This window comes from Pseudonaja textilis, chromosome 1 (assembly GCF_049901715.1).
Source record: "Pseudonaja textilis isolate UNSWEBS1 chromosome 1, rPseTex1.2, whole genome shotgun sequence".
NCBI lineage: Eukaryota > Metazoa > Chordata > Lepidosauria > Squamata > Elapidae > Pseudonaja > Pseudonaja textilis.
The window spans coordinates 16,359,628-16,384,347 of NC_141990.1; the positions used below are offsets into that span (position 1 = coordinate 16,359,628).

The window sequence follows — 24,720 nt, forward strand, 5'->3', positions numbered from 1 at the left end:
GAAAAGTTATAACGGTTCAGCTTCTGCTGGCAGCCCTTTTTTCATTGCTGTTATGCTAATTTCTTATGCACCTGCTCTTTGAATCTTTCCTTATGGACAGTTGCTTTGAAAATATTCCGCTTCTACATTGTGCTCAGGTTTATCATTTCTGTCAAGAACCCAGTCCTTTCCTATAAATCCATCCTTGCTTGCTTATCAGATCTGTCCTTCAGTTGGAAACTAGCTAAATACTTTCTATTCTTTAAATTAGGTGAAGCTTCAGGTTAAATTGACTCATTTGTCTCACTCTCCTGGATACATTTTTGAATATGTGACCCACTGATGTATAATTGTAGCATAAATAGCCACATTTACAGGTCATGGTTACTGTTACTTTATTGATGCATGCTTGTTTGTTTCAAACAACATAAGAAATATAAAGTTGGGTTTGATTCCAGATACAGGCTGAATTGGGTGGAAACAAAGATCACAGTGGTGCTGCGTATACAAAGAAGCTGTGATTTTCTAGTTCTTTTTTTGGATTTTAGAAGAGAATGCTGTTTGTTTAGCACTTTGAAAATGACATTAAGTCTCTTTTAGAATTTACATGGCAGTTTAGGTGTGCTTCAAAATGGGAGCAACTGTGTGAAGGGTTGAGTAGGTCTATTTTGAAAGGGCTTTGGGGAATGGCGTCCAAATGGGTTTAGAGCTTTTGGGACTTCCGGTTTGAGCTTCTTCGGCAACAGACCGAAGCCTCGTTTCTGCGAGGCTTCGATCCGTGCTCTCCGCTGGAGTGCCCCGAGCCGGCTGGTTTCAGGGCTAAGCCACCCCGTAGAGGTGGTAAAGAAGGGGGAGACTGCCTGCAGGGTTGAGGAGAGCTGCATCTCTCCTCCCCAGCTGGCCATTACTCCCTTTCCCGAAGGTGGTTGTAGCGGTGGTCAGAAATGGCCACCACAAAGAAGAACTCGACCGGAAAAGAATGTGCAGGAGGAAAATAAGAAGAGAAAGTTTTGGTTGACCGGGTCAAACAGCAAAAGCAACAAATAAGGTACCCTGGAATTGAAACTATTAAAAAAAATCAGTAACATTGTTCCCTAAGAAGATTTTTAAGCTGCGAAGGAGAGAGAAAAAGGAAAAGATTTTTTTTTTCTCGTTTTCCTATACTGACAGATAAGAGACTTAAGCAAGAAATTGGAAAAAAAATCCGCTTTGACATTAATAAGCATTTAATGCTGAAAATAAAAAGTCAAAGGGATAATAAAGATTTCTGGATAATCAAAAGTTTTTGAAAACAGGAAAGGAGAGAAAAAGAATAAAAGGGCAGGATCTGGAAGGGAGGAGACTGCCTGGAATTTAAAGAGAACTTACAGCAAAATCTCAACAAGACTTCCAAAAGATACATTCTAACTGAAATATCGCAACAAAAACCCCAGGAAGAGAAAGTGGAAAAAGAAATAAGAAGATATAACTCCAGACTATTTGAATTCTTGATGATTTCTGGATTTTTAGTTATTGTATTTGAATGACTAAAATCAATCGGGTGGTTGTTTAAAACTGTTTAAAATGGCTCCACTTTTAGAAGAACTGAAAATGGAACTTAAAAAGTACAAAGAAGATGCACAAGAAGGGAGAGGTTCTTTTGGCTTCATATTTCAGTTTTTAGAAATGGAGATTTGGAATTATGAGAAACAACAAGAAATGCCTGCAGAACAAGAAGATTGTGACAAAGAAGAAGCCATCTTTAATGAACAAGTAATCTTAGGTGGGGGGAAAAAGGGAAAGTGGGGAAAGAGAATGAAAAATTTAAGATTGGGAAAAACAACTCCCCCAAAAAAAAAAATAGAGTGAAAAATAAGCATAAAATCAGAAAGCAACAGAAGAGGGAAATGCAGAAGAGAGAATTAGAACTAGAGAGACAAGGGGGTAAAAAAGGGAGGGAGAAGATGAGAGGGAAGAAAGAAAGGAAAAGAAGTTATAAAGGACAGAAGCAAAATATAGAGAAACAGGGCCTATTTAGAGATAATGGGTGAAAATTTAATGGAAAAGGATTCTGCAAAGATACATAAGATAGTATTGTTATATTAGAAACATAAATAATTTTAGAAAATATGAAAATGTATGATTAAAATGTTTGATAAAATAGCTATGATAATTCAGTGGAATGCTTGTCAATAAATAAATGTAACAAAATGAATATTTAATGATTTACAAAACATGTGAAGAGAAATAAGGGAAAAATTAATTATGGAGATGATATGTGTCTTTAAGTATATATGATATTTAATTGAAAAGAAGTGTTAAAGATGTTAAGATTTTAATGATTATTAATGATAGAACTGAATTGGAATGGAATGAGGGTTTATAATTACATATATTTATAATCCTTTTTTAAAAAGAATATAGTATGTATTATAAGAATGTACCAAGCAGAATTTGATTGGAAGTTATGTATTATGTATTATATTGAAGGTCATAACCTTAAGGTATATATTTACATTTAAGTAAGTGTTGAATGGATGTAATTAAAAGATATAAAGGTAATTAGTAACTACAGGAGAAAATCTGTTTAATGAGGAAAGATAATATGAAATTGAAACAGAACAGACAAAAGTATAAATATAATGATTTGAATTGAGATGAGATAATCAAAATAAAATTGAGAAAATTAAAAGAGGGGAAAAACTATATAGAAAATGTAGAATAATATAAGATATGGAATAGAACACAAAAAGGAGCATGAAATTGAGTTTTGTGTCTGTAAGAAGAGGTTCATCTCGGGAGTATGCTGTTTTCAAGAAAGATGTTTTACTTGTATTCTGTGTGTGTGAAAACCCAAATAAAACTTTATTAAAAAAAACAACAACTTGAGAGCTTTAAGCCTTGAGAGCTTTAAGCCTTCAACTCATCAGAATTCCTCCTCCAGTCATGCTAGCTCAGGAATTCTGGGAGTTTGAAGTCCACAAGTCTTAAACTTGCCAAGTTTGAAGATCCTTGGTTTAGTATTTCAAGTTGCCCACCTGTCCTATCATATTAAGAACCTCTATACTTAATCTATTATCCTATACATTGTAGTATTCCTAGCAAATCTAGCCAATCTGTCCACAAGGCAGACCCTGGTTATTTGTTTTGCATGACTGACTAAACTTAATTTGTAGGATGCAGAAGGAAAAACCCCCATCCACGTTGCCATTATCAATCAGCACAACACCATTATCCAGATGATGATCTCACACTCTGCCATCCAGCTCAGCTTAAGGGACAGGCAAGGGTTGACCCCCTTTGCCTGCGCTATGACGTATAAGAACAACAAGGCAGCAGAAGCAATCCTGAAGCGGGAGCCTGGAGCTGCAGAACAGGTAAAAGAGAGCCAAATATGATCTATTAAGCACTTCTATGCAGTCTACCCATTGCAGTGTAAATTCCACAGCTTGATAGTATTCAGTATGCAGGTAAGTGACTCATTTAGGAAATAAAACCTGAGTGAAGCTAGCCCAAAAGTGCTTTTTCAAAAGGGCAGCTGGACTTTTTGTTTTTTCCTTGAAGTTGTCTCGCTTCTCAACTTAAAAGATTCTTCAGGCCTAACCTAAGATTCTGACCAAAGCTGCTTGCGTGAGAAGCAAAATGTCTTCGAGGAAAAAACAAAGTCCAGTTGACTTTTGAAAAAGCACTTTGGGGATAACCATGACCTGGATGACTGAGAATCTCCATAGACACTGAGTAAGACTATTTTGTTTTCCTTGGCCATAAAACCCTCAGTTGTCACTTTTGATTGTGAAATCAGCTGTTACAAGAAGCAAAAATCCCATCCTTTACTCAAGTAGCAATTTTCTGGGTTTGCTAAGAGATTTGCCTTATCTGTGGGAGTTGCCTAAAGCAAGGTGAAATGTTTAAGAAATCTCAGCCTTTTTCCCCCTAGGAGTGCTTAATTAACTGTTATTTAGTAAAAAAACAACTGAGTTTCTGAGATGTTCTGCACAACAAAGCAGCAGAAACCAAAAGCAAAAGAATCATAGAAGTAGATGGCACATTCCTTCTTTAGCATCCCACTTTTTTTTTGCATCCCATCCCCTTTTAACTTTTTTGCATCTACTGTAAGAAGCCAGTCAATTTGCTTTGTAGTGCCAGAATTTTCTGCCAGTTTGAATAGTTGTGGACTATGAAGACTGCTTGCAGGCTAAGCTGAGTCTTACACTGAAAACACAGGGAATGGATTCTAAAGCACTAACCTTCACAGCTTGCATAATCATGTCTGAAGAAGGATTAAATTATTTCAGTTGACTTAAAATGGTATTTGTTTTGGCTAGGTGGACAATAAAGGTCGGAATTTCCTCCATCTGGCCGTTCAGAATTCAGACATTGAAAGCGTGCTCTTCTTGATCAGTGTCCAAGCAGATGTGAATTCCAGAGTCCAGGACACCTCCAAGCTGACACCATTGCACCTTGCTGTTCAGGCCGGCTCTGAAATTATTGTGCGCAATCTGGTATGTGGTGCAAACTTTATTTTCAAATTTTGATGGGGAGAAAGAGCTTTTTTTTTTTTGTCTTAGAGACATTTTTGAAGGAAGAAGATAAATAGTAAACAAAGTAACCATTTCCTCAATGTTAACGCCAGTTGCAGATTAAACAGAAGAGCAGAAACATTTCTGCAGTGACCTAGGACAGTCTGTGCTTGTTGACCTGATGCCTGTATGGAGCTTCAAGTGAGCAAACAAAGGATGTTGTCCATTCTTTAACTTGATACTGATAAATTAGAATTATTTCATCGAATAAGTACTTAAAATCACTGATCATTATTAATTATAAAAAGCATTTAAAAATGATAAAAAAGCAAGCCACAAGACAAAGGGGTGTTAATAATAATGGAGCCATTTCACAAGTTCAGTTGTTCAATGGTCTTCCTGGATTTGATGACCTAACCAGGTCTTAAAGGATGGTTGGAAGTTCAGAAGTGACAGGGCTACTTCACCTTGAGGAAGAGAAGATTTCATAGCGATTGCTGGTTAAAGCAGAGCTTTTTTACTGCAGAGTTGGTACCTGGTGGGCCATGTTTATTCCCACATTTCAATTTACGTGCGCTGTAAGATTTGCCAGAAGCACTTCAGAAATCTATAACTGAGCAGCTAAGCAACATTAGTTGACTTCAGAATCTGATTAGTACTTGGATTTGAGAGCACCAAGAAAGCATTGAACCATAGCACCTCCCAGAGGCAAAAAAAAAAAAAAAGACAAATCATTTCTGTGTTGTTGAAAAGGAAGCTCTGTCAACCTCTTCATGAGGTCGTCATCTAGCTTGCAAAGAATAAACGCTAGAAAAAGGTTCTCTCCAGCCTTTTTTCCCCTGTCATGCAGAAGCATCTCCTTAAGATGCGGCTGCTGGGAAATGGAAATAGTGTTTTCCTTTGATGTTAACTGTGCATCCCTTTATTTTAAAACCGTTTCAGTAGGTTGCAGCACTTAGCAGTTGAGACCTTTCCTACAGCCAGAAATGAACTGGGTCAGGCCTGGCTAATATTTGGGTGGTGAGAGCAAAGAAAATCCGCAAGCTGTGGAAAATTGAAATGCATCTTGGAAGAATGGAATAATAAACTGCTTCCTTCTATTGCTGAGAAAACTGCTTTGAGATATATTTGAACTCATACACAGTCAAACTTGACTGGAAAGAGGATTTTGCTTTTAAAAAAATCAAAATCATGTAAAATCAAGTAAGGTTGTGCCAAATTGCTTCAATTTGTCAAGATTTCAGAACAATCCTTATTGTCAACTGCCGTATGAGCTCTTGGTTTCTTTAATGCACTATAGCCTGCCTTGGTATCTTATTAATAGTAAAAAAGATATTGAATTATTAATAATGGAGTAGATGAATATCAGGGGATCAGGGGTCTCCAACCTTGGCCACTTTAAGACTTGTGGACTTCAACTCCCCTGCTCTGGATGATCTATTACCTACGTTTTATTGCTCCTGGAAAAATTCCCCCTTTTCTCATATGTTCCCTTCCTCGTAGCTGTTGGCAGGTGCCAGAGTCAATGAGTTGAACAAGCATCGCCAGACTGCCCTCCATCTTGCAGCTCAGCAAGACTTGCCCACAATATGCTCAGTCCTTCTGGAGAATGGCATTGACTTCGCTGCTGTGGATGAAAACAAAAACAATGGTATGTCTTGTGAACTCCAAGGTTCATTCCACATTATCCAAGCTCATTTCCCTCTCAGTTTTTCTTAGAGCACTTCCTTGGCTTAAGAAACCACTTTCGTTCTCTGGTGGCACGGTTCTCTCTTTGGGCTCATGGTTACACTTCTGGGCCCCTTTTAGCAGTTTGGAACCAGTTTATTTTGTTGATTAAGGCATCAGGCTATAAACCAGGAAATCCCACTTTAGGTATGAAAGGGGGCCGGTCACTCACTCTCAGCCCAATCCACCTCACAGGTTGTTGTAGGAAAATAGGAAGAGGAAGGAGTATTATTTATGTTTGCCACCTCTCTCAGTTGGAGTGGGTGAGTCTTAGTGCTGATGATGCTTAATAGTCCCAAGTAGTAAAAAGAGGATTGTTTGAATTGGCTGCCTTTTTTTAATTAGGCCTTCCCAATGTGGTACGCTCCAGACACATTTTGAGTAGAGGTAGTCCTTGAGTTATGAGTACAATTGAGACCACAATTTCTATTGCTAAGCAAGGTGATTAAATGAATTGTGTTTGATTTTAGAACCTTTTTTTTGCCATGGTTGTTAAATGAATTATGCAGTTGTTATGTGAATCCCACTTCCACCATTAACTTTGCTTGTTGGAAGCCAGCGGAGAAGGTCTCAGATGGGGATCACATGACCTCAGGATGCTGCAACCTTTGTAAATACATGCTGTTTACCAAGTGCCCAAATATCGATCACATGACCACGAGGATGCTGCAATGGTTGTAAGCGCGATGACCAGTTACAAATCTTTATAACTTTGAACAGTGGATAGATGAATGGTTGTAAAACAAGGACTACCAATACACCTTGTGGGATGCTAGCCAATATGGCAACTACAATAAACCTTGACATTTTAACATTTTAAGTCTGGCATTGCTTCTTACAGCAATGAAGGGAATTATTTGTAGTGTATAGCTTTGCAGCTCCTGAGCCATTTTTTGAAACCATAGAGCTCCTCTGAAATCTGACAACTGAAAAAGCTAATTTTGCCAGCATTATTATATATTCCCCCTCAAACAACAATATTTTGATACCAGACAGAGCAGAGACACCCCAGCATTACCACTGTAGCCCTTGTAAGTTGGGGAAAAGCAGCTCCCCAAGGAAAAAGGTTTCCTATCTTTGCTGGGGTTTGATACAAGAAAGATGGTTGTGTAAGTTTGCATGTTAAATAAATAGCAATAATAACACGGAATCTAAACTTTGCTTTTAAGTGTCAGTGAAAATCACGTGCAGATCTTTTTTTAGGTTCTGTTTGAATCCTGCCTTCTTTTTCTTGTCAAAATTTAGCTCTCCACTTGGCGGTCATGCATGGACGTCTGTCAAACATTCGTGTCCTTCTGACAGAGTGTAATATAGATGCAGAAGCTATTAACGCCAGGTAAGAACAACCTTTTTTTGTCTTTGTATTAGCTGGGGTTTTTTGTAGCACTGAAAACTATTCAAGAGCAGGTTGCTTTTCTCCTCGCTTCAAAAGCAAGGCTAAACAAATATCTTTGAATGGGTGGTACTTTTTCCTTAGCCAATAAGGTTGCTTCAAATTTAGGAGGGTTTCCAAACTCACGCTCTTAAAAGGTCTGTGTGTATGTGTTTACACTCACACGCGATTGCCACATTTTCATACCTGTCATTTTATCTGACCTTGGATTTTCAGACTGCGTCAGAGTGCGCGGTTATGCAATTCTACTGGCAAAAGTAGCTGTGTGTAAGTAACCAGGCTTTCTTAGCAAGGCTTCTCTGGAGGAAAGGTAGAAAGAATTGTTTCAGGGACATGAAATAGACCTTCTTTTCCTAGTCTTTAGAATTTTTTCATTATGAGCACTTGCCGAAATATGCAATCATCACTGAAAAGTGATTGTGTATAACATCTAAACAGCTGCTCTTAAAGATGTATATGTGTGTATGTAAAAAAGTGAACTCTGACTTGGAAAGGAGAAAGCTGCTTGTATTGCCATTGGAATTTTCTCTGGATATAACACAATCAACATCTCATTACTAGAGGCCAGTCCCCAATGCACATCCTGGGGCAATATGGGAAAGAGAATGCGGCAACTATCTTTGATTTTTTCCGGGAATGTATGCCAGAATATCCGCTTGACAAGCCAGATACTGATGGAAATACAGGTGAGAACTTTTTTTCCAGTGTTTTTGAAACTTGGACTTCAACTCCCAGAATTCCTCAATGAGCATGCTGGCTAGGGAATTCAGGAAGTTAAGTCCACACATCTTAAAAGGTCAAGTTTTAAAAACACTGTTTTAGGCTGTTGCCCAACAGAGCAGATTGCCACCATTTCCTTGATTTAGCCTCTTGTGTTTAATTGTTGCCAAAGAATCCTATTCACAAAAGAGAGCAAGTTGTGTTTTAGGTTACAACAGGCATTGAGTTTGGTCTGGCCCTTTCATAAGATTTGCTGAAAGCAAAATTTGCCCGTCCCTCCATATGTTGAGACTGTAGCTCCCAGAATTCTCCTCCAGGATAGAGAATGTATTTTAGCTTCTTCCTAGCCCAACAGAGCAACTGCCATCTTGGCAAAAGGGATGAGATTGTGTCAGTGAGATATGATTCTCATTCCGTTTAAAATGTTTTTCCTTCTTGCTAGATCAGGCAGCTACCAAATGTTTTTCCCTTAAACATTTTATCTCTGATGTATACACATCAGCAGTTTTTACCCCAGTGCTGTGATTTGCTTCTGCTTCTGTCTTTTCTTGTAAAGATTGAAGACCTTTAGCTATACTTTAATTCAGATTCTTGACTAAACAGGTGTCAGACTTCAGGTCCTCTTCCATCTCTCTAACTGTATGTATTGTAGGACACTATGAACATTCAAATTGAAGAATACTATGGAGATACCTTAATAAAACTTAGTCGTCGTAGCCTAGCATCTCTCGGGATTCCTGGGGCTATAGAAGATACATTCTGTAGACAGGCATGGCAGCTTATGGTACCTGTATCCTTCAGTTGGAGAAAAACAGTGGTGGTCATCCTCTTTGCTAACATGATCAGAGGAATTTATTAGATTTCTTGGGGTGGAATGATTTCTCTGAACTTACCAGATTCCCTCTTGTATTTAGTCTTTGTGGAAGCTGTTATTGGGGGCAGAAGTATACATTAGCACAACAGTGTGCAACTTGCAGGTATGCTGAGCTCTCTTGTCAAAGATCTTTTGGCAGAATAGAAAAAGTAGGCATTGATACCAACTACTGTTAAGTGCCCCAATCACTTCCAGTACGAGTTGGGTTGCATGTAGGGCTGGGTTCAGTCCTTCTTTCTTTTTTTCTTTTTTTCTTTCTTTCTTTCTTTCTTTCTTTCTTTCTTTCTTTCTTTCTTTCTTTCTTTCTTTCTTTCTTTCTTTCTTTCTTTCTTTCTTTTGTTCTTTCTTTCTTTCTTTCTTTTTCTTTCTTTCTTTCTTTTCTTTCTTTTCTTTCTTTCTTTTTCTTTCTTCCCCTCTTTCTTCCTCCCCTCTTTCTTTCCCCTTTCTTTCCCCTTTCTTTCTTTCTTTCTCTTTCTTTCTTTCTTTCTTTCTTTCTTTCTTTCTTCTTTCTTTCTTTCTTTCTCCTTCCTTCCTTCCTTCCTTCCTTCCTTCCTTCCTTCCTTCCTTCCTTCCTTCCTTCCTTTCCTTTCCTTTCCTTTCCTTTCCTTTCCTTTCCTTTCCTTTCCTTCCCTTTCCTTTCCTTTCCCCTCCCCCTCCTCTTTCTTTTCTTTTCTTTTCTTTTCTTTTCTTTTCTTTTCTTTTCTTTTCTTTTCTTTTCTTCTCTTTTCGTTTCGTTTCGTTTCGTTTCGTTTCTCCGTTTAAGAAAAATTATTTGCTGCTGTATGACTTGCTGGGGAAACCTTAACTTCCTAGAGTTAATGAAGTGCTGATGATGGTGATTTCATTGAATTGGGTATGATGGGTTCCAAATACTTCCTTTTTCTTTTCTTTCCAAGTGCTCCTTTTGGCCTACATTAAGGGAAATGCCAACCTGTGCCGGGCTATAGTGAGAGCTGGTGCTCGCTTGGGCATTAACAACAATCAAGGGATCAATATCTTCAACTACCAAGTAGCAACTAAACAGCTTCTCTTCCGGCTTCTGGGTAAGGATGTTGGAAAGTTGCATGTCCAAAATCTGCCGACAGCTATAAATGACCAACTTCGCATGTTCAGGACTTTTTCACAGATTTCTGTCACTGTTTTAACCCAAAATCATCTCCCTAGAAAAGGTAGAAACAGTCCCTGCTTGCCCATCAAATTTCTCTGAAATGTTTTTTTTTTAATGAGGTAATGGGAGGGGGGGAATTATAGATCTCTTGAGTCTTTCTTCCATATCATGTGGTTCAAATTTTATATTTCTTGAAAGAAAATACAGGTAAAGAAGATTGTTAAGCAGGTTGAAGCATGCCAGACTGACAGGTGTTATAAAAAGGCAAAGCTCGCAAAAACGTACCCCCTTTCAATAAAACTTGTTACCTGGGAAAAATGCCACTAGCCTCCTCCTGATTTTTGTGTAGCCTAACATGGCTCTCCTCATACAGTGTCTTCTCAGAATCAGTAGGTGGTTTAATAAGTGAAGAAAGTGGGCTTAGAACTGAGGGACTATCATACAGGTAGTCACTTTTCCCATGGCTTTCTCTCTACCTGTGGGTCATCTTCTAATGGGATAGCCCCTGATGATAAACCCCTTCATGATCAGACCTTTGAGAGAGTAAATGAGAAAAATCTTTGGGTAGGTACTTCTATAACTTCTGCTCTGTGTGGTTTAGCCCAGCTAAAGACTCCGAAGAAGTTGGCATGGATCCCATCTACTGACAGCTCTCAAGAGCTTCACTTAAGTCTTGCTTGCCTGTGCAGCTTACCCAAATAGGTGGGTTAGAAGGCATGGACAGTGATGGTGGTTTCCCATTGTTGCCCTTTCTTTTGCAGACATGTTGTCCAAGGAACCTCCCTGGTGTGACGGCTCCAATTGTTATGAATGCAGCGCCAAGTTTGGTGTCACTTTGAGAAAGCATCACTGGTAATCTATCCTGAGTGTTGCTATTTTTAAGAATATCAAATGATGGATTGTTGCATAAATGAAAATGGTATTTAAATTTGTTTTAAAATTTAAGGAATATAGTGAGGGACTTGTAACCTGCCCTTCTTAAATTGTTCTGTCCCACCTTGCTTTTTGAGATGGACAGTGCAGCTGCCAATAGAGTTCATTGTGCTATTTATTGAAATCTGGCCCTTTCACTATCCAGAAAGAAGCTTGTGCTGTATCGTTCATTTAGTCCAAATCCTATGGTCAGGAGTGAGCATCCTGACTTGAGCTTTCAGAGTTAGCATCTCTGAAAGATGGGCAAGAGGAAAGAACTCAGGAGTGAGTTCTTTCCTCTTGCCCATCTTTCAGAGATGCTAACTCTTAAGGAAGAAAGAGGGATGGTTTACAAATCTTAGTTTGGGAATTCAGGTTAAAATGTACAATAAATACAAAAACAAAAATAACAATATCATCCACACAAAATAGAGATCAGCATAAAATATGTTATCCCAAAAAAGACAGCTGCAAGTAATGATTCCAGTTTCTTTTCAAATTCACCTTGTTGTCTTCTGAAAGCAAGCACTGGTTTCAATTGAAGACAAATACAAAGACTCTATGAAATTTCCTTTGTGTGATGGACAATATAGGAATTTGGTAGGTAGGAAGGCAGGCAGGCAATGTGCCATGAAATTAGTGTTGACTCTTAGCAACTACTTAGATCTTCTTCAATTTCACCCACACTTTTTTTTAATCCTTCATTTTCTTCCAGCCTTCACTTTTACAGAGTCAACTAGTAGTGATATGCTACCATTTCAGACCAGTTCACATGATCAGCTGAGAGGAGGAAAAAAAGTCTCCTACAATCAGCTGAGAGGAGAAAGAAGAGAAAAGCGCAGGATTCGCCCTCCCACCTGCCCCTGTGCTTTTCTCTCCTTTATCCTCTCAGCTGATGGGTGCTGCAGGCCTCAACTGGTGTGTGGAAAGGTGTGTGCATGTGGTTAGGTGCATGTGCATGCGCACGGGATCACCAAACCGGTAGTATCCCACTGCTGGAGTCAACCATCCTGATTCGAAAAGAAACCACATTAGTTATTATTTATTACACTTTATGGACACGATTGGCCATAAAAATTCCAACAACTTTTAGTGTTGTGGAAACCTCTAATAGTTTCCTTTCCTTAACCTTCTCTTCCTAAATAGATACCTTGTTTGTTTGTTTTTTATAGTAAACAGGTCACGGGGATGAAGTAAACACACCTTTTTCCTTCCTTGTTCCTTGCAGCCGGCACTGTGGGCGCCTGCTCTGCCATAAGTGTTCAACCAAGGAGATTCCTATCATCAAATTTGACTTGAACAAGCCTGTCCGCGTTTGCAACACCTGCTTTGACGTCTTGACTGTTGGGGGTGTTTCCTAGTTGGCTGTGAGGAAGGAAATGACTCCCAGGGAATGCCTCCCCTTCCATCTTGTAACAGGCCTATCCCAAGACACGTCTCATGGAGAAGGGGAAGCGCATACTTTGTCTTCCTGTTACAGTGGACTCTGACCAACTTAAGGGACCATGCAAATGCTTTATTCCAGTATATATGATTTTTTTGGGGGGTGTATTAATGTTAACAATGGATAATGATAGAAACTGCATTGGGAACAAACTGGGAGTGCTACAGAGGTTTTATGGGAAAACCAACACGATTTGGTAGAGCTGCTCTGTTTCCAGTTCAGAGCATTGCAAACCAAGATTTTTGTACTTGCTGATCATGTAACAAAAAGGCCTTCCTTGGTGATAAAACTGTGACTTGGCTGTTCTAAAGTCTTATCACACTTTTTTAAAGAAAAGAAATAATATTGTTAGCGCTTACATTTCTGGGTAAGTATGTGCTGATCTGCCCCTTTTGTTACCTTCCTGGAGAGAACATTCTGGTGTTCTGTAACTTTTTTTTTTTTTTTTTACAAAGGGCAGCTGTGCCAGGCATAGTGACTGCTTTTACCCAAAAAGAGATTGACCACAAGTTAAATTTTTGTTTAATGCATTGCTGAAAATTTTGTGTGGCCTTATAATGAAAGCTTTACCACTTCTCCTGTTGAAAAGGAGGCTGACTAAAGCTCCTGGATTTTCAGAACCCTTGTTTGCTCTCCTGTGTCAAAATCAGGGAGTGATGAGGCCAACTTTGCTATCAAATTCAATCAGGTTTTCTTAAGAAATAGTTAATAATCCAAGCTATCATTCAGTAATGTATCGAAAACTTTGCAAATAGTCCTATGTTTACAGTGATGTTGAAGGAAGGTCTAATGCTAGGGGACATGCAATGATGATGCTACTATGGGGGATGTGAGAATGACTAGAGGCTGAGATGATGAGACAGGGATAACCAGGAGAAGTAGAATAGTGCGAGTAGAGCAACCAAACAGCAAGACAGTGACCCTTGGAGCGGGTCATCTCTGTCCATAAATATTGAGACAGCCCAAAGTGATTTCTTACAAAACTCTTATGCATTAAAATGATTGTTGCAGCTCACGTCAAGTCCATGTGTAAGGAGAAGCCTATCTTGAGCCAGATAAAGTAGAATTGGCTTGCAGCTTTGTCTCCCGTGGGCCTCTTTTCTTGGACAAAGACATTTTATTTTTGTCAGGTGCCACAGCAGGTCTCTTCTAAAACTTTGGGATATATTCAAGGGATTTTTTTGTCATATGTTTAACACAGCAAAAAAAGGTCTCGTGGCTTCAAACCACTATGTACTTAAATGCAGAGGATTAGGGTGGGTTGGTGCAATCTTATACACAGAACCAAACCCTGGAAGATAAGCAAGTCTTCCATTGCTTCATGAATGGGTTAATTGAAACATATGTCACTCTTCCCTTCAGTAACCACTATTATTCAGCGTCTATATGTATGTAAGGGAAGAGAAAAATATTAACTAACTAAAAATTGCATTCTCTCCTTTCTAGAATACTAATGCATCCTGTAATGTTACCACATGGGTGAGTGTATACACATACACAAAACAAGAGTGTTACTTTTTAAAATATATTTCTGTGATTTGAGGACATAACAGCTTTACATGTTAAGCAAAATCTCGGGGGAATGGAGTAGAAAGACTAAAGGGGAAGAAGTCAATGTTACATTTCAAATTGGATCCCAGTTTGCTGCTTGGCCCTTCTGAACTGTTGGGTGAAAAACTGGAATTCTGCCTTCAATGATATTCAAGGATGATTAGGGGATCCTCAATAATTATTTGCCCTTTTCTGAAATCCCTGCTTGTATCTGTTTGCTTCAAAAGGATGAACCTCTTGTCATTTAACCTGTAATCAATGCAATCTCTACCCCCTCAAAGAAATAAGCTACTTTGTGAGGCTGTAGGCAGGCAGCTTGTTTTGGAAACTAGATGGGAAATGCAATAGTTCACCTGGTAACAACTTATCACACTTTATCTGGGCAAATCTAGGTGGAAGGTTTTTCTTGGTGATTGTTTACCTTGGTGATTGTTTTTTTTTTAAGAGTTATTTTTTCATAGACACATTACCATATTTCTGCACTGGCATTATGGACATTATGTAACCACTTCCCGGTTGTAAATTGTATATATGATAGATGATTAACATGCCAAAATTAAGCAGACCTCTCTCAGTATCAGTTGAGCTATGGAATTTCCCAGTTAAAGAGATTCTCCTTGGGCAGTGTGCTTGAATTTGAAATGGACTTGGTGGATTGCACAAAATAAATAATTGTAAAGCACTTTTAATAAAAAAAACACTTGTATCTGAGCCTATCCTACTGACTGGCCCAAAATTAGTGTTTTGTTTTATTTTAAAGAAAAATGTTCTTGCTAGTCAATGTATAAGTGTAAAACTTGAGGACCTGACTGCTTCACATGTGCAGTACTGTACATGGTAGATTATAAATTGGCCGAGATGTTAATTTGTTCTAATGATTTGAACTTGTGGTTTCAAATTCATTTTCTAAAGAGAAAAAAAATGATAGTTCTGTTGATTGTCTTGAGATCCAGCAAGTTTCATGAGTTTTTGGCTTTTACTTACTAAACAATGACAATTGTTGTTGAATTGAAACACAAAGGGAGATGGGAGAACACTGCATTTTCTTAATTTATTAAGTGACATCTTCAATGTGGTCCTGAGAGTTGTGGCTTGACTACTCGTTACCAGTGCTGAAGGATGTACCAATCCTTCCTGGTATATTTTAATCTGACTACATATTATGTAAGAATGTGAGAATTTGAACCACAATAACACTATAACTATGGTTACAGAACTGTAAGTCAACTGATGTTGGCTCTGGCCATGGTATCAAACTCTCCAGGGATCTTGCTTTCTTTGTTTCAGAATACATGGGAAGGAAATGTGCTTGATTTGTCTTCAAGGAACAGTACAAAAGTGCAACTTTTTAGAAGTTTGGAAACAACTATGACTATTGCTAATTTTCATGCTGTCACGTGTCTTTGGTTTCTCATCTTCAAAGGTGATCTGATTCTTCAATGGTAAAACTTTTCCAATTATAAAAAGAGCCCAAATTTAGATCCCTTTCTCCCATCCCTCCCTTCTGCACAACTTCAGTCATTGGTCAGTTTTCCCATACTGTTTATTCTGTACTTCAAACACAGGCATGGAATATGACTTCAACTTGTGAATCAAGTTAACATAAGCCCTTCCCTTTTCATCATTACATTGTGAAACTGATGGTATCAAAAGTTTGGTGCTCCAGTTTTATAATTTGTGACAGTATTTATTGTATAATCCAGCATGTGAGCATGGAAAGAATTTATATATTTCATCTGTGAATAGTTTTGGACACCGACTCTACTGTTGTTTTGTAGATATTGTTCAGCATCATTACTCTGCAGCCGGTTCATCCTATCTCAGACTTCTGTAAACTACAGCCTGCTCTGCACTTCCTTCCCCTCCTGCTTTTTCTGATGGCACCACATGCTATTAAAAAGGTAGTTCTAGCTAGAAAATATGTAAGCCTAACTTGATATAATTTAAATCTCTGGAAGGCAGGCATAGTCTGGAAATTATATTTTTGTCAAATGAGTTTGCTTTTTCAGTGTTCTGAGAGCACTGGCCTGTTTCTTGATTAGATCTGAGCCTAAGATCCTGAAAATTGATTTTTCTTTGTTCATTTCCTAGCATGTTAAAAAAAAGTGGTATGAACTAAACTATAGTGGTAACTCATGATCATTCTAGGAGTTTGTACTTATTTGTAATTTAAAACCAAACTTCCATTTCAGCATGGCTTAAGCCCAGCCTAGCCATGAATTTTATAGTAGCATTAAGTCGTTCGCAATGCAGATTACTAAAAGGACTAATCTGTGTTTGGGAAAGGATAATTGCTTGGCTTATGAAAGAGTGGTTGTAAAGTCTTGTATTCAACTCAGTGGGACATAAGTGGAAGAGGAAACTTCTAGCCTTGGTTCTCCCACACAGCAACTCAGGTACTAAACCTAGATGTCACAGTATCAGGTAACAGAATTAAGCTTATAATGTCCAATATACAGTAGCTATTTGCAAACATGCTCCCATGTTTTAAAGTTGGAGTGTCTGTATTGTGTTAAATAAATTCTGCCAATACATTTTTTTAAAACGCATAGCTCTCCTTATGGATTGACAGTACAAAACTGTAGTCTTGTCCCTACCAGACTGAGGTTACTGCAGTCTAATACCATTTTCATAGCAGGAAACTAAACATCTGCAAGTAATATGGCCTGTTTTTCAGCTGTTCTTAGTTTGAGAAACCAAGTCTTAATCGTTTTTAAACTATTACTCTCTAATCTTTCCTTGAAAGCCCTGTAAAGCAATGTATTTTTCTAATATTTATATACCAACTTGTAATTTCTTCTAATAAAGCAATTTAATTGAACTGGACACCAGTAAGTTCATGGTTACAGAAGTCAAGCAAAAGAACCATATGTTGCTGCAAACTAAATACTGACACTAGTGAGGCCCAATTTTATCCAGAAAATAATATTTTTAAATTTTCACTTCATCGAGCCGGTATCTTTTAGATCTGTTCATATTACAATTTGCTCAAGATCATAAGTATAGGTTCATCTGATGGTTAATACAAACCATAATCTGAAGTAGTAAATTAAGCCAGATGGGAAACAATACAACGCATCAAATGGGAGTTTAATAGGCATGTTTACTGAAGAGCATCAAGAACATTAAACTCTTTAAGTTATCTAACAAACCATAATTTAGCAGGGTTAACCCAAAGATAAAGGTAAATGTTTCCCCGGTCCAGTTGTGTCTGATCCGAGGGGACGGTGCTCATGACCGTTTCTTAACCAAGGGAGCTAGGGTTCTACGAAGATTTCTCTGGTCACGTGGCCAGCCTCATTGTATGCTGACGGGCATGGAATGCTGTTTGTTTACTCATATTTGTATGCTTTCAAACTGTTAGGTAGTCAGGAGCTGGGACAAGTAACGGGAGTTCACTCTGTTACGTAGCGCGCAGTTCTTGAACTCAGGCTGTCAGCTTTCTGTCTAACAACCTCAGCGTCTTTAACCGCTGAGCACAGCGACTCCCTTAGAGTGAATCCAGTTATTACTTAAATATGGTTTATAAAATGATCAGTTTAGAACTCGTGTTGTGCAGATCCAATATTTTAGCTTGCATGTTATATCAAAATAAGGCATGATAGCTGAGCGGTTAAAGACCGTGAGCGTGTCAGCTAGAAATCTGAAAGCCCCCTTCAAGAATGAGCACCACGCAATGGGATGAGCTCCCGTTACTTGTCTCAGCTCCTGTTAATCTCGCAGTTTGAAAGCATGCAAATGCAAGTAGATAAATAGGTACACTTTGATGGGAACGTAACAGAGTTCCATGCACCTCGGCATATAGTCATGCTGGCCATGTGATCACAGAAACATCTTCAAAGGTGACTCCCTTGGCTAAGAAACAGATGAGCACCACCCCTAGAATTGAACATGAATGGGAAAACCTTTATTTTTGCCTTGTTGTATCAATACAGCCATTTTATATGAGAGAAAATCAATTACAGGTAGTCCTCAATTTACAACAGTAATAGCCTGCCCATCAAGGTCATAAATTGTGACAATCATAAAATAGGTTGGTGTCATGACTGACCTGATTTTATATTCTCTGGAAACCAATGGTTCGCTATGGGTGCATTTTGCTGAAAACAGGAAGTAAATGCCAGTTTTTGGCAAAATGGTTGTAAAACATGGTCAGGTGACCAAAGGACACTGCAAATGGCCATAAATATTGCCCAACTGCTGAGCACCCAAATTTCAGTTGTCATAGCCCCAGGGTAGGTCTACTGTAACTCGTAAGTGACCAGTTACAAATCGTGGTTTACCCATATGCTTCTGGTTCAAATGCTGGTATCAATGATCTATAAAGCAGGTGATGGGAGCCCGTCTTACACCTCCATTCCTCAGGACCAATGGATCTCTCTTCCTCCATTGCTAGAATCCTCCGCTTAGAAAAGCACGTCATCAACTGCCATGGTTTTAAACACAATATTTAAAGCGCTCTCTCCATTGCTATTTCTTACCTTATGTTTTACAAACCTATATTTTTAAAGGGCAACTTTTAACTGCAAATCAGGTTTTGCAAGCTGTAATTTTAGTTTAGGACAGTGTGTCAAAATATATAGTTAAGTTTCCTCAAGAGTGGCTTCCTTTAATAACTGGGTTGTGTAGAAGTGTTTAATCTCCAGTGTGGTACAGTTGACTCATTCTTTCAAAGCACACCATTCAGAAAGTGGGGGACACCCTTCATATTCCTGAAGGTTAGGATTGTTCAACTTTCCTTGGTTGCTTAGCTGGGTGGATTTCTCTTGCCCAGGAAACAGCTCTTCTGTCTTTATGCAAACACAATGGCTACGACTGGATCCGGGTTCATATAGCTTCCTTGGTACACCAGACCATTCTCGGCTGATGCCTCCACTGAAAACCACAGAAAAGAAGAAATGAATGAAATGGGAAGAATGGACACGTTTAACAGTGGTGTTGCAGTGTGTGAACACAGCAGCTCTGCAATTTTTAAAAGAAGCTATGTCTTACCCTTAAGACCACATGCTAATTGAAGACAGCTATATGCAATCTTCGAAAAAATGCAGCTGCTTTGAAAAGCTACTCATAGTGCTTCTGCATCCTCCACCATTGCTGCACTGCAATCATGTTTTAACTCAACATTAGTGGTGTGTTATTAATATAGCCTGTGGCCAGAATCAATACACAGGTATTATTGTGTTAGAGATACTGAGCCAAATGGGGAAAAAAACATTTCATCTTCTCCATTCTGATTACAAATTGAGCCCCTTAACTCTCTAAACCAGTGTTCCTCAAACCTTGGCAGCTTTAAAACCTGTGGACTTCAATTCCCGAAATTCCTCAGCCAGCTGAGGAATTCTCAGGAATTCTGGGAGTTGAAGTCCACAGGTCTTAAAATTGCCAAGGTTAAGAGAAACCGCTCTAAATCACAGTGTATAGAAAGTATGGATAAACTATTGCTACAGGCACTTTCAAGCTATATTTTTCAGCTCTTTATGCTGTAAATGATTTCCTGCCGTTTTTAAACAAGTTAGGTAAGAACTGTACAGATGGTCCTCAGTTAATGACCACTTGTTCAGTGACTGCTCAAACTTGTGAGGGCACTGAAAGAATGATACTTACAGTCTTCAAAGCTCCAGCCATCACAGCGTCTCCTTAATCTTGTCATTGTTTATGACCATTGTTGCATCCTGCAGTCACATGATTGCAATTTGCAATCTTCCCTGCTGGCTTCCCACAAGCAAAGCTAATGCGAAAACTGGGAGTTGTGATCAAAGGAGGTCCTTACTTAACAGTAACTGAGAACAGCCAGAACTGCTGTTGCTAATCAAGCTGTCATATGAAGTTGCATTTTACAACCAATATTTAGAGTTCCAATCCCTATTACTGCTATTAAATAAGGGCTACGTGTAGCAAAAGGTAAAGGTTTCCCTGTCCCGTTGTATCTTACTCTAGCTTTCCAGCCGACAAGCTCAACATCTTTAATCACTGAACAATCACACTTCTACTGCAGCATTAAAAGAGCACTGCCAGTTTTATTATTTAAAAAAAATAACCTTACTTCGACAAGCAGCAGGACAAATAGAAAACCTTTCTCCCTGCCGCCAACAGACTACCCACCTTCAGCATGACATAATAAAGAGTTACCAAGCTTATGACTATGATGCATGGATCTAATATCTGCATCATACAATTATACTTTGTGGGTTCACTATCATCATATCCTCCTTTGACGGTTTAACTGCAAATCCTACCTCTGTTTGGAACACCAGACCCTGCTTCCCGTAGCTGAGCTCCATTCAGAGTTACAGGGTGGAAACTGGTTCTTTCGCTCAACCTCCTCAGCCTGCAGCTTCTCCCCTTCTTCAATGAGAGCTTGGGCCTCCTCCAAAACCTTAGTAGGTTCCCCACTTTCTTGGTAAAATCGTCCAGCTACTTTGCCTTTTGAAAAGAGATAATACATGTCACCACCGTACACTCATCCCTGAGACACACACAGCCCACACGTACTTCCATTTCCATGACTGGCTTAGCTTAATCAGGGTTTTGCTCACTGTAATTTTTTGTTACACCCTGAACAATAAACTGAGTTTCAATGGGAAACATAGTTAAGATAATAATATAAGTTTTGTGCTCTCCACTGTTTGATTTTTTTCCCTTTTAAAAGTACACAACCTGGGCCAAATCCTGTTTCTTTGCTGAGTTGTGAAAGCAACTTGAAATGGAAGCAAACATAAAAGCTTCCAGACTACAAGCTTCTTCCAGATAATAATTGATAGGTTAAGGCAAATTCCATTCAGTGTCCTTAATTATTTAAACTCTCTACATTCTCCTAATAAACCTGATATTCTTACATACACCCCAATAGGAATGCTACATTTTGACAGGCAAGTAAGAAATATTTATAAAATGTATAGGCTGCTGATCTTTCCTCAAGGTAATTGAGTGGCTCTCTATATCAGCTGAGTGAAGAACACACTACACTATGATGTGGCTGAAAAGCTGGTGCAAACAAGATTGATTGGTGTATGTAGTTTCAAGGTATCTACGTACCGATATGCACGTAATTCTTACAGTAGAAGGAAAGCCAGTTCTGGATGGCCAGCATTTGTGGTGGTGACAATCCTGAAACATCATCTACCAGGCCAGCTGGGGTGAAGTCACCTGTGGCAAAAGCTCTGGAGGCATCTTTTCCTGGACAAACAATCAAAAAACACCTGCTTTGTCACCTGATTAACTCCATTTCTGGCCTTGTATAATACTTGTACATCAGCTAACAAAACAGACTAGCTCTCCACACATCTAAGCCATAAAAAAAAAAAAACCAAAATTAAAATTTGACTCACTAGGCCCATGATGGCGACCATATGGCACGCCTGCCAGAAGTGACATGCAGAGCCACTTCTATCAGTACCCAAGAGGTTGCCTGGAAGAGCCCCGCTGCGCATGCGTGCCTCTGCCCGACAGCTGATTGTTGGGTATCTGGCGTGCATGCGCAGGGGGTGGGGGTCACAGGAGACATGCGTGCATGCACAGGGGGTGTTGGGGAGGCAGCACGCATTGCCTTCTGGGTGCTGGCACAGGAGCCAAAAAAGGTTAGCCACCAATGCACTAGGCAAATGAAACCGTTTTATTCTTTTTTTACCAATCGGATGAACCATTTTGTGTGACTCCAGCTACTTAGCAAGCACAGGATCAAAAAGAAAAGGGTTGATCCCACCTGTACAGACCTAATGGGAGGGGCAGATGTAATCAAGGCCATCCCTCAAATAACCATTTAACTGATCATTCTCCTAGGGCTTAGGAAGGGGACATTTTTGTTTTGTTTTTGTAGTTCGATCTTCTAGTGTATTTTTCTTTTAATAAGTTGGTTTTTCACTGTAAGCTATCCAGAGTAATTTGGGAGTTGGGCAGTCCATAAATTAAATAGATACATTTGCAAAATCTCTGCAGGCTCTTGACAACAATGTTATCAATTTATATAATAGCCCAACTCACACTTGTGACTCTGCGCAGTGCACACAATAACAAAACCAAACAGTACAGTTGAAGTGTTTAAAAACAATAGTAAAGTAAATTATGTTAAATGAATTCTTTTCACAGAGCAAACACAAAGGCAATGGAAAAGATATTCAAATACCATGATGTGTGTATCTCTACAAAGATCGGAGTCATGCAAACCGTGGTATGGAAGCAAAAGTTTGACCGAAGAGGTAGATTAGAAACAGCATTGACACTTCTGAACTTTGGTGTTGGAGAAGACTCCTGAGAATATGGTGAATACAGAGGTGCTATTCAGCAGGTTATGACCATTCTGGAGAACCGGTAATGGAAATTTTGAGTAGTTTGGAGAACCGGCAAATCCCACCTCTAACTGGAGATTTTACAGTATCCTTTCCCTGCCACGCCCACCAAGCCATGCCCATATAACCAATAGTAAAAAAAGAATTGAATCTCACCACTGCGTGAATGGCAAAAAAATAATTCTTTGGATCATCGACCAAATCAATCCAGAGAACTCACACTAGGGACAAATGAAGCAGGCTCAAATTATCCTACTTCAGACAAATTATGCATTTGCCTTATCATTAACCACATTGTATATACCCAGCTCTCTGGAAAAGGCTCTAAAGCTGGGAAAGATGGAAGAAAAGAGGATGCAATGTGGAAGGGGCTCAGTTGCAATGGTGACAAGTCCACTCTTGGAAAGACTTGAAGAAATAGGTTAGGGAATAGATAATCGGGGGAGGGGGGGTCTGTTTGGTTGCAAGAAGTCAACAATGACCTAATGGCACCTCATCCATCAATGGTTGTGCTTTATATTCTGAAACAAAAATGTGGGACAGTGGTCTTTTGGAAGGATATAAAAAGGGTGTCCTCATAGAGAATACCTAGAGTCAGAGGGTGTTGAGTCGAGGTGAGTGTGATGGAGCTTGGAATGTCAATCCTGACATTTCAATTTTCAATCAGCCCCCTTGGAAAGAGGAAAATAGGAGAATCTCTCTTCCAAAGAAGAGGGAGTCAAGCTATTCTCCAAAGCACCAGAAGGCTAGAGGAAGAAAGAGTGGATGGAAACTAATCAAGGAGAGATAAGCAACCTAGAAATAAGGAGAAATTTCCCAAGAGTGAGAACAATTCACCAGTTGCTTCCAGAAGTTGTGGGTGCTCCAACACTGGAAGTTTTTAAGAAGATATTTTATTTTGTTTATTTGATTTGTCAATCGGTTACAAGATAATAAGTGTAAGTATAAACATGAGTAAGAATACAGGAAATAGGTACCAATAAATGGGGACAAAAGGACAGGGACGGTAGGCACGATTTGTCTGAAATGCTCTAGGGCTTCCTGCCTGAGCAGGGGACTCGACTAGAAGATCTTCAAGGTCCCTTCCAACTCTGTTATTCTATTCTATTCTATTCTAATTTTGTATTTACTTTATTTTGTTTATGTAGTTTACATTGGAGGTGGAGACCCTTTGAGGGCTGTATGCAACGAAATTTCATTTCAATGTATGCCGATTAGTGCACATTCAAAGTGACAATAAAATTGTTTTAAGTCCAAGTCTTCTAATTCTAATGTAAGCGTGTAGATCGCGTCTATTTGCACGCCCTGCACCGCGCACACGCGCGCGGGGGAGAAAGGCTCGCCCCCTTTACCCGGGCCTGGTGGGAAAGAGGAACGGGGAGGCGAAGTACCTGAGAAGAAGCCGTAAGCGCCTCCGGGGCCGTAATGCCTGCGCCCCTGCTGCACGTCGAACACCTGTCCCAACACGGCCAGGTAAAGTCCCGGGCTTCCCTCTGTGCCCGTGTAACGGCTCAGCTCGGCGGCAGTTAGGACCGCTTCCCCGCTGCAATTCCGCCCCAGCCACCACCAGGGAGCGAAGCCGCGAGCCGCCAGCCAGGCGACCGCCCAGCCCAGAGCCAGAGCAGCCAGCGCCGGCCGCAGCATGAGGCGAGCAATGAAACAGCTGGGAAGGGCAGGGGCCAGCACTCAAAATGGCCTCTGCAGAGTAACGAGACGGGGCACGCGTCACGATTTCCTGAACGATTATTGGTCGTCGGTTTTAGAGGTCGCTGATTGGCTTTTCTGCGCCGCTTATGTTAAGGGCTCCTGTGCTTCTCTAGACAGAAAAAAGTTTAGAGAAGCACGAATTCCGAGCTTCAGGGTTTCTAACGGTTTTCCGATTCCGTCAGAAAATATAAGCCGTGGAAAGCAAGCAAAGAGGCTCTGACTGACACCTATAAAGATTTTAGTCATTAAATATTTGCTGGCTTGCGCGCGTGTGTATCGGCAGCTGAAAGTGCTTGGGCCAGTTCGGAAACTATGCAGGAGCAAAAGAGCAGATTAATATTTGGATAGGAGACCGACAGGAAATTACAGAACTACTGTATTGGATGGAGTGAAAAGTTGGAAAAAAATCCTTGGAAATGCTGCTGATGCTTTTTGGATCCTAGAGGGAAATGGTTTCTGTGGCATGAAATGCTTTCCTCCAGCTCCATTGCTTGCCAACTTCTTCCCTGCCTGTCGTCCT

The 24,720-nt window shown here is 39.6% G+C and overlaps 2 protein-coding genes across 4 annotated transcripts in view; one reads left to right on the top strand and one right to left on the bottom strand.

Moving 5' to 3' along the window:
- ANKFY1 (ankyrin repeat and FYVE domain containing 1) overlaps positions 1–14,919 on the top strand; it is a 58,382-nt gene extending 43,463 nt beyond the window's left edge. For both annotated transcript variants that reach the window (XM_026708706.2, XM_026708707.2), the window contains exons 18-25: positions 3,135–3,335; positions 4,284–4,460; positions 5,982–6,129; positions 7,452–7,542; positions 8,161–8,285; positions 10,090–10,236; positions 11,063–11,153; positions 12,442–14,919. In XM_026708706.2, coding sequence (XP_026564491.1) covers positions 3,135–3,335; positions 4,284–4,460; positions 5,982–6,129; positions 7,452–7,542; positions 8,161–8,285; positions 10,090–10,236; positions 11,063–11,153; positions 12,442–12,574 — 1,113 coding nt within the window. In that variant the 3' untranslated portion in view covers positions 12,575–14,919. The remainder of the gene's footprint in view (positions 1–3,134; positions 3,336–4,283; positions 4,461–5,981; positions 6,130–7,451; positions 7,543–8,160; positions 8,286–10,089; positions 10,237–11,062; positions 11,154–12,441) is intronic.
- Positions 14,920–17,279: 2,360 nt separating this feature from the next.
- On the bottom strand, positions 17,280–24,200 carry CYB5D2 (cytochrome b5 domain containing 2). 2 transcript variants are annotated; one of them, XM_087926684.1, is made up of 4 exons: positions 23,885–24,200; positions 21,265–21,384; positions 20,445–20,631; positions 17,280–19,083 (listed from the first exon to the last, which is right to left on the bottom strand). In XM_087926684.1, the coding sequence occupies exons 1-4, from the start codon at positions 24,135–24,137 to the stop codon at positions 18,870–18,872; spliced, it is 774 nt and encodes a 257-aa protein (XP_087782810.1). In that variant the 5' UTR covers positions 24,138–24,200; the 3' UTR covers positions 17,280–18,869. The 2 variants fall into 2 exon arrangements, with proteins under 2 accessions (XP_087782810.1, XP_026564503.1); XM_026708718.2 differs by having other exon boundaries at positions 21,244–21,384.
- Positions 24,201–24,720: the final 520 nt, after the last annotated feature.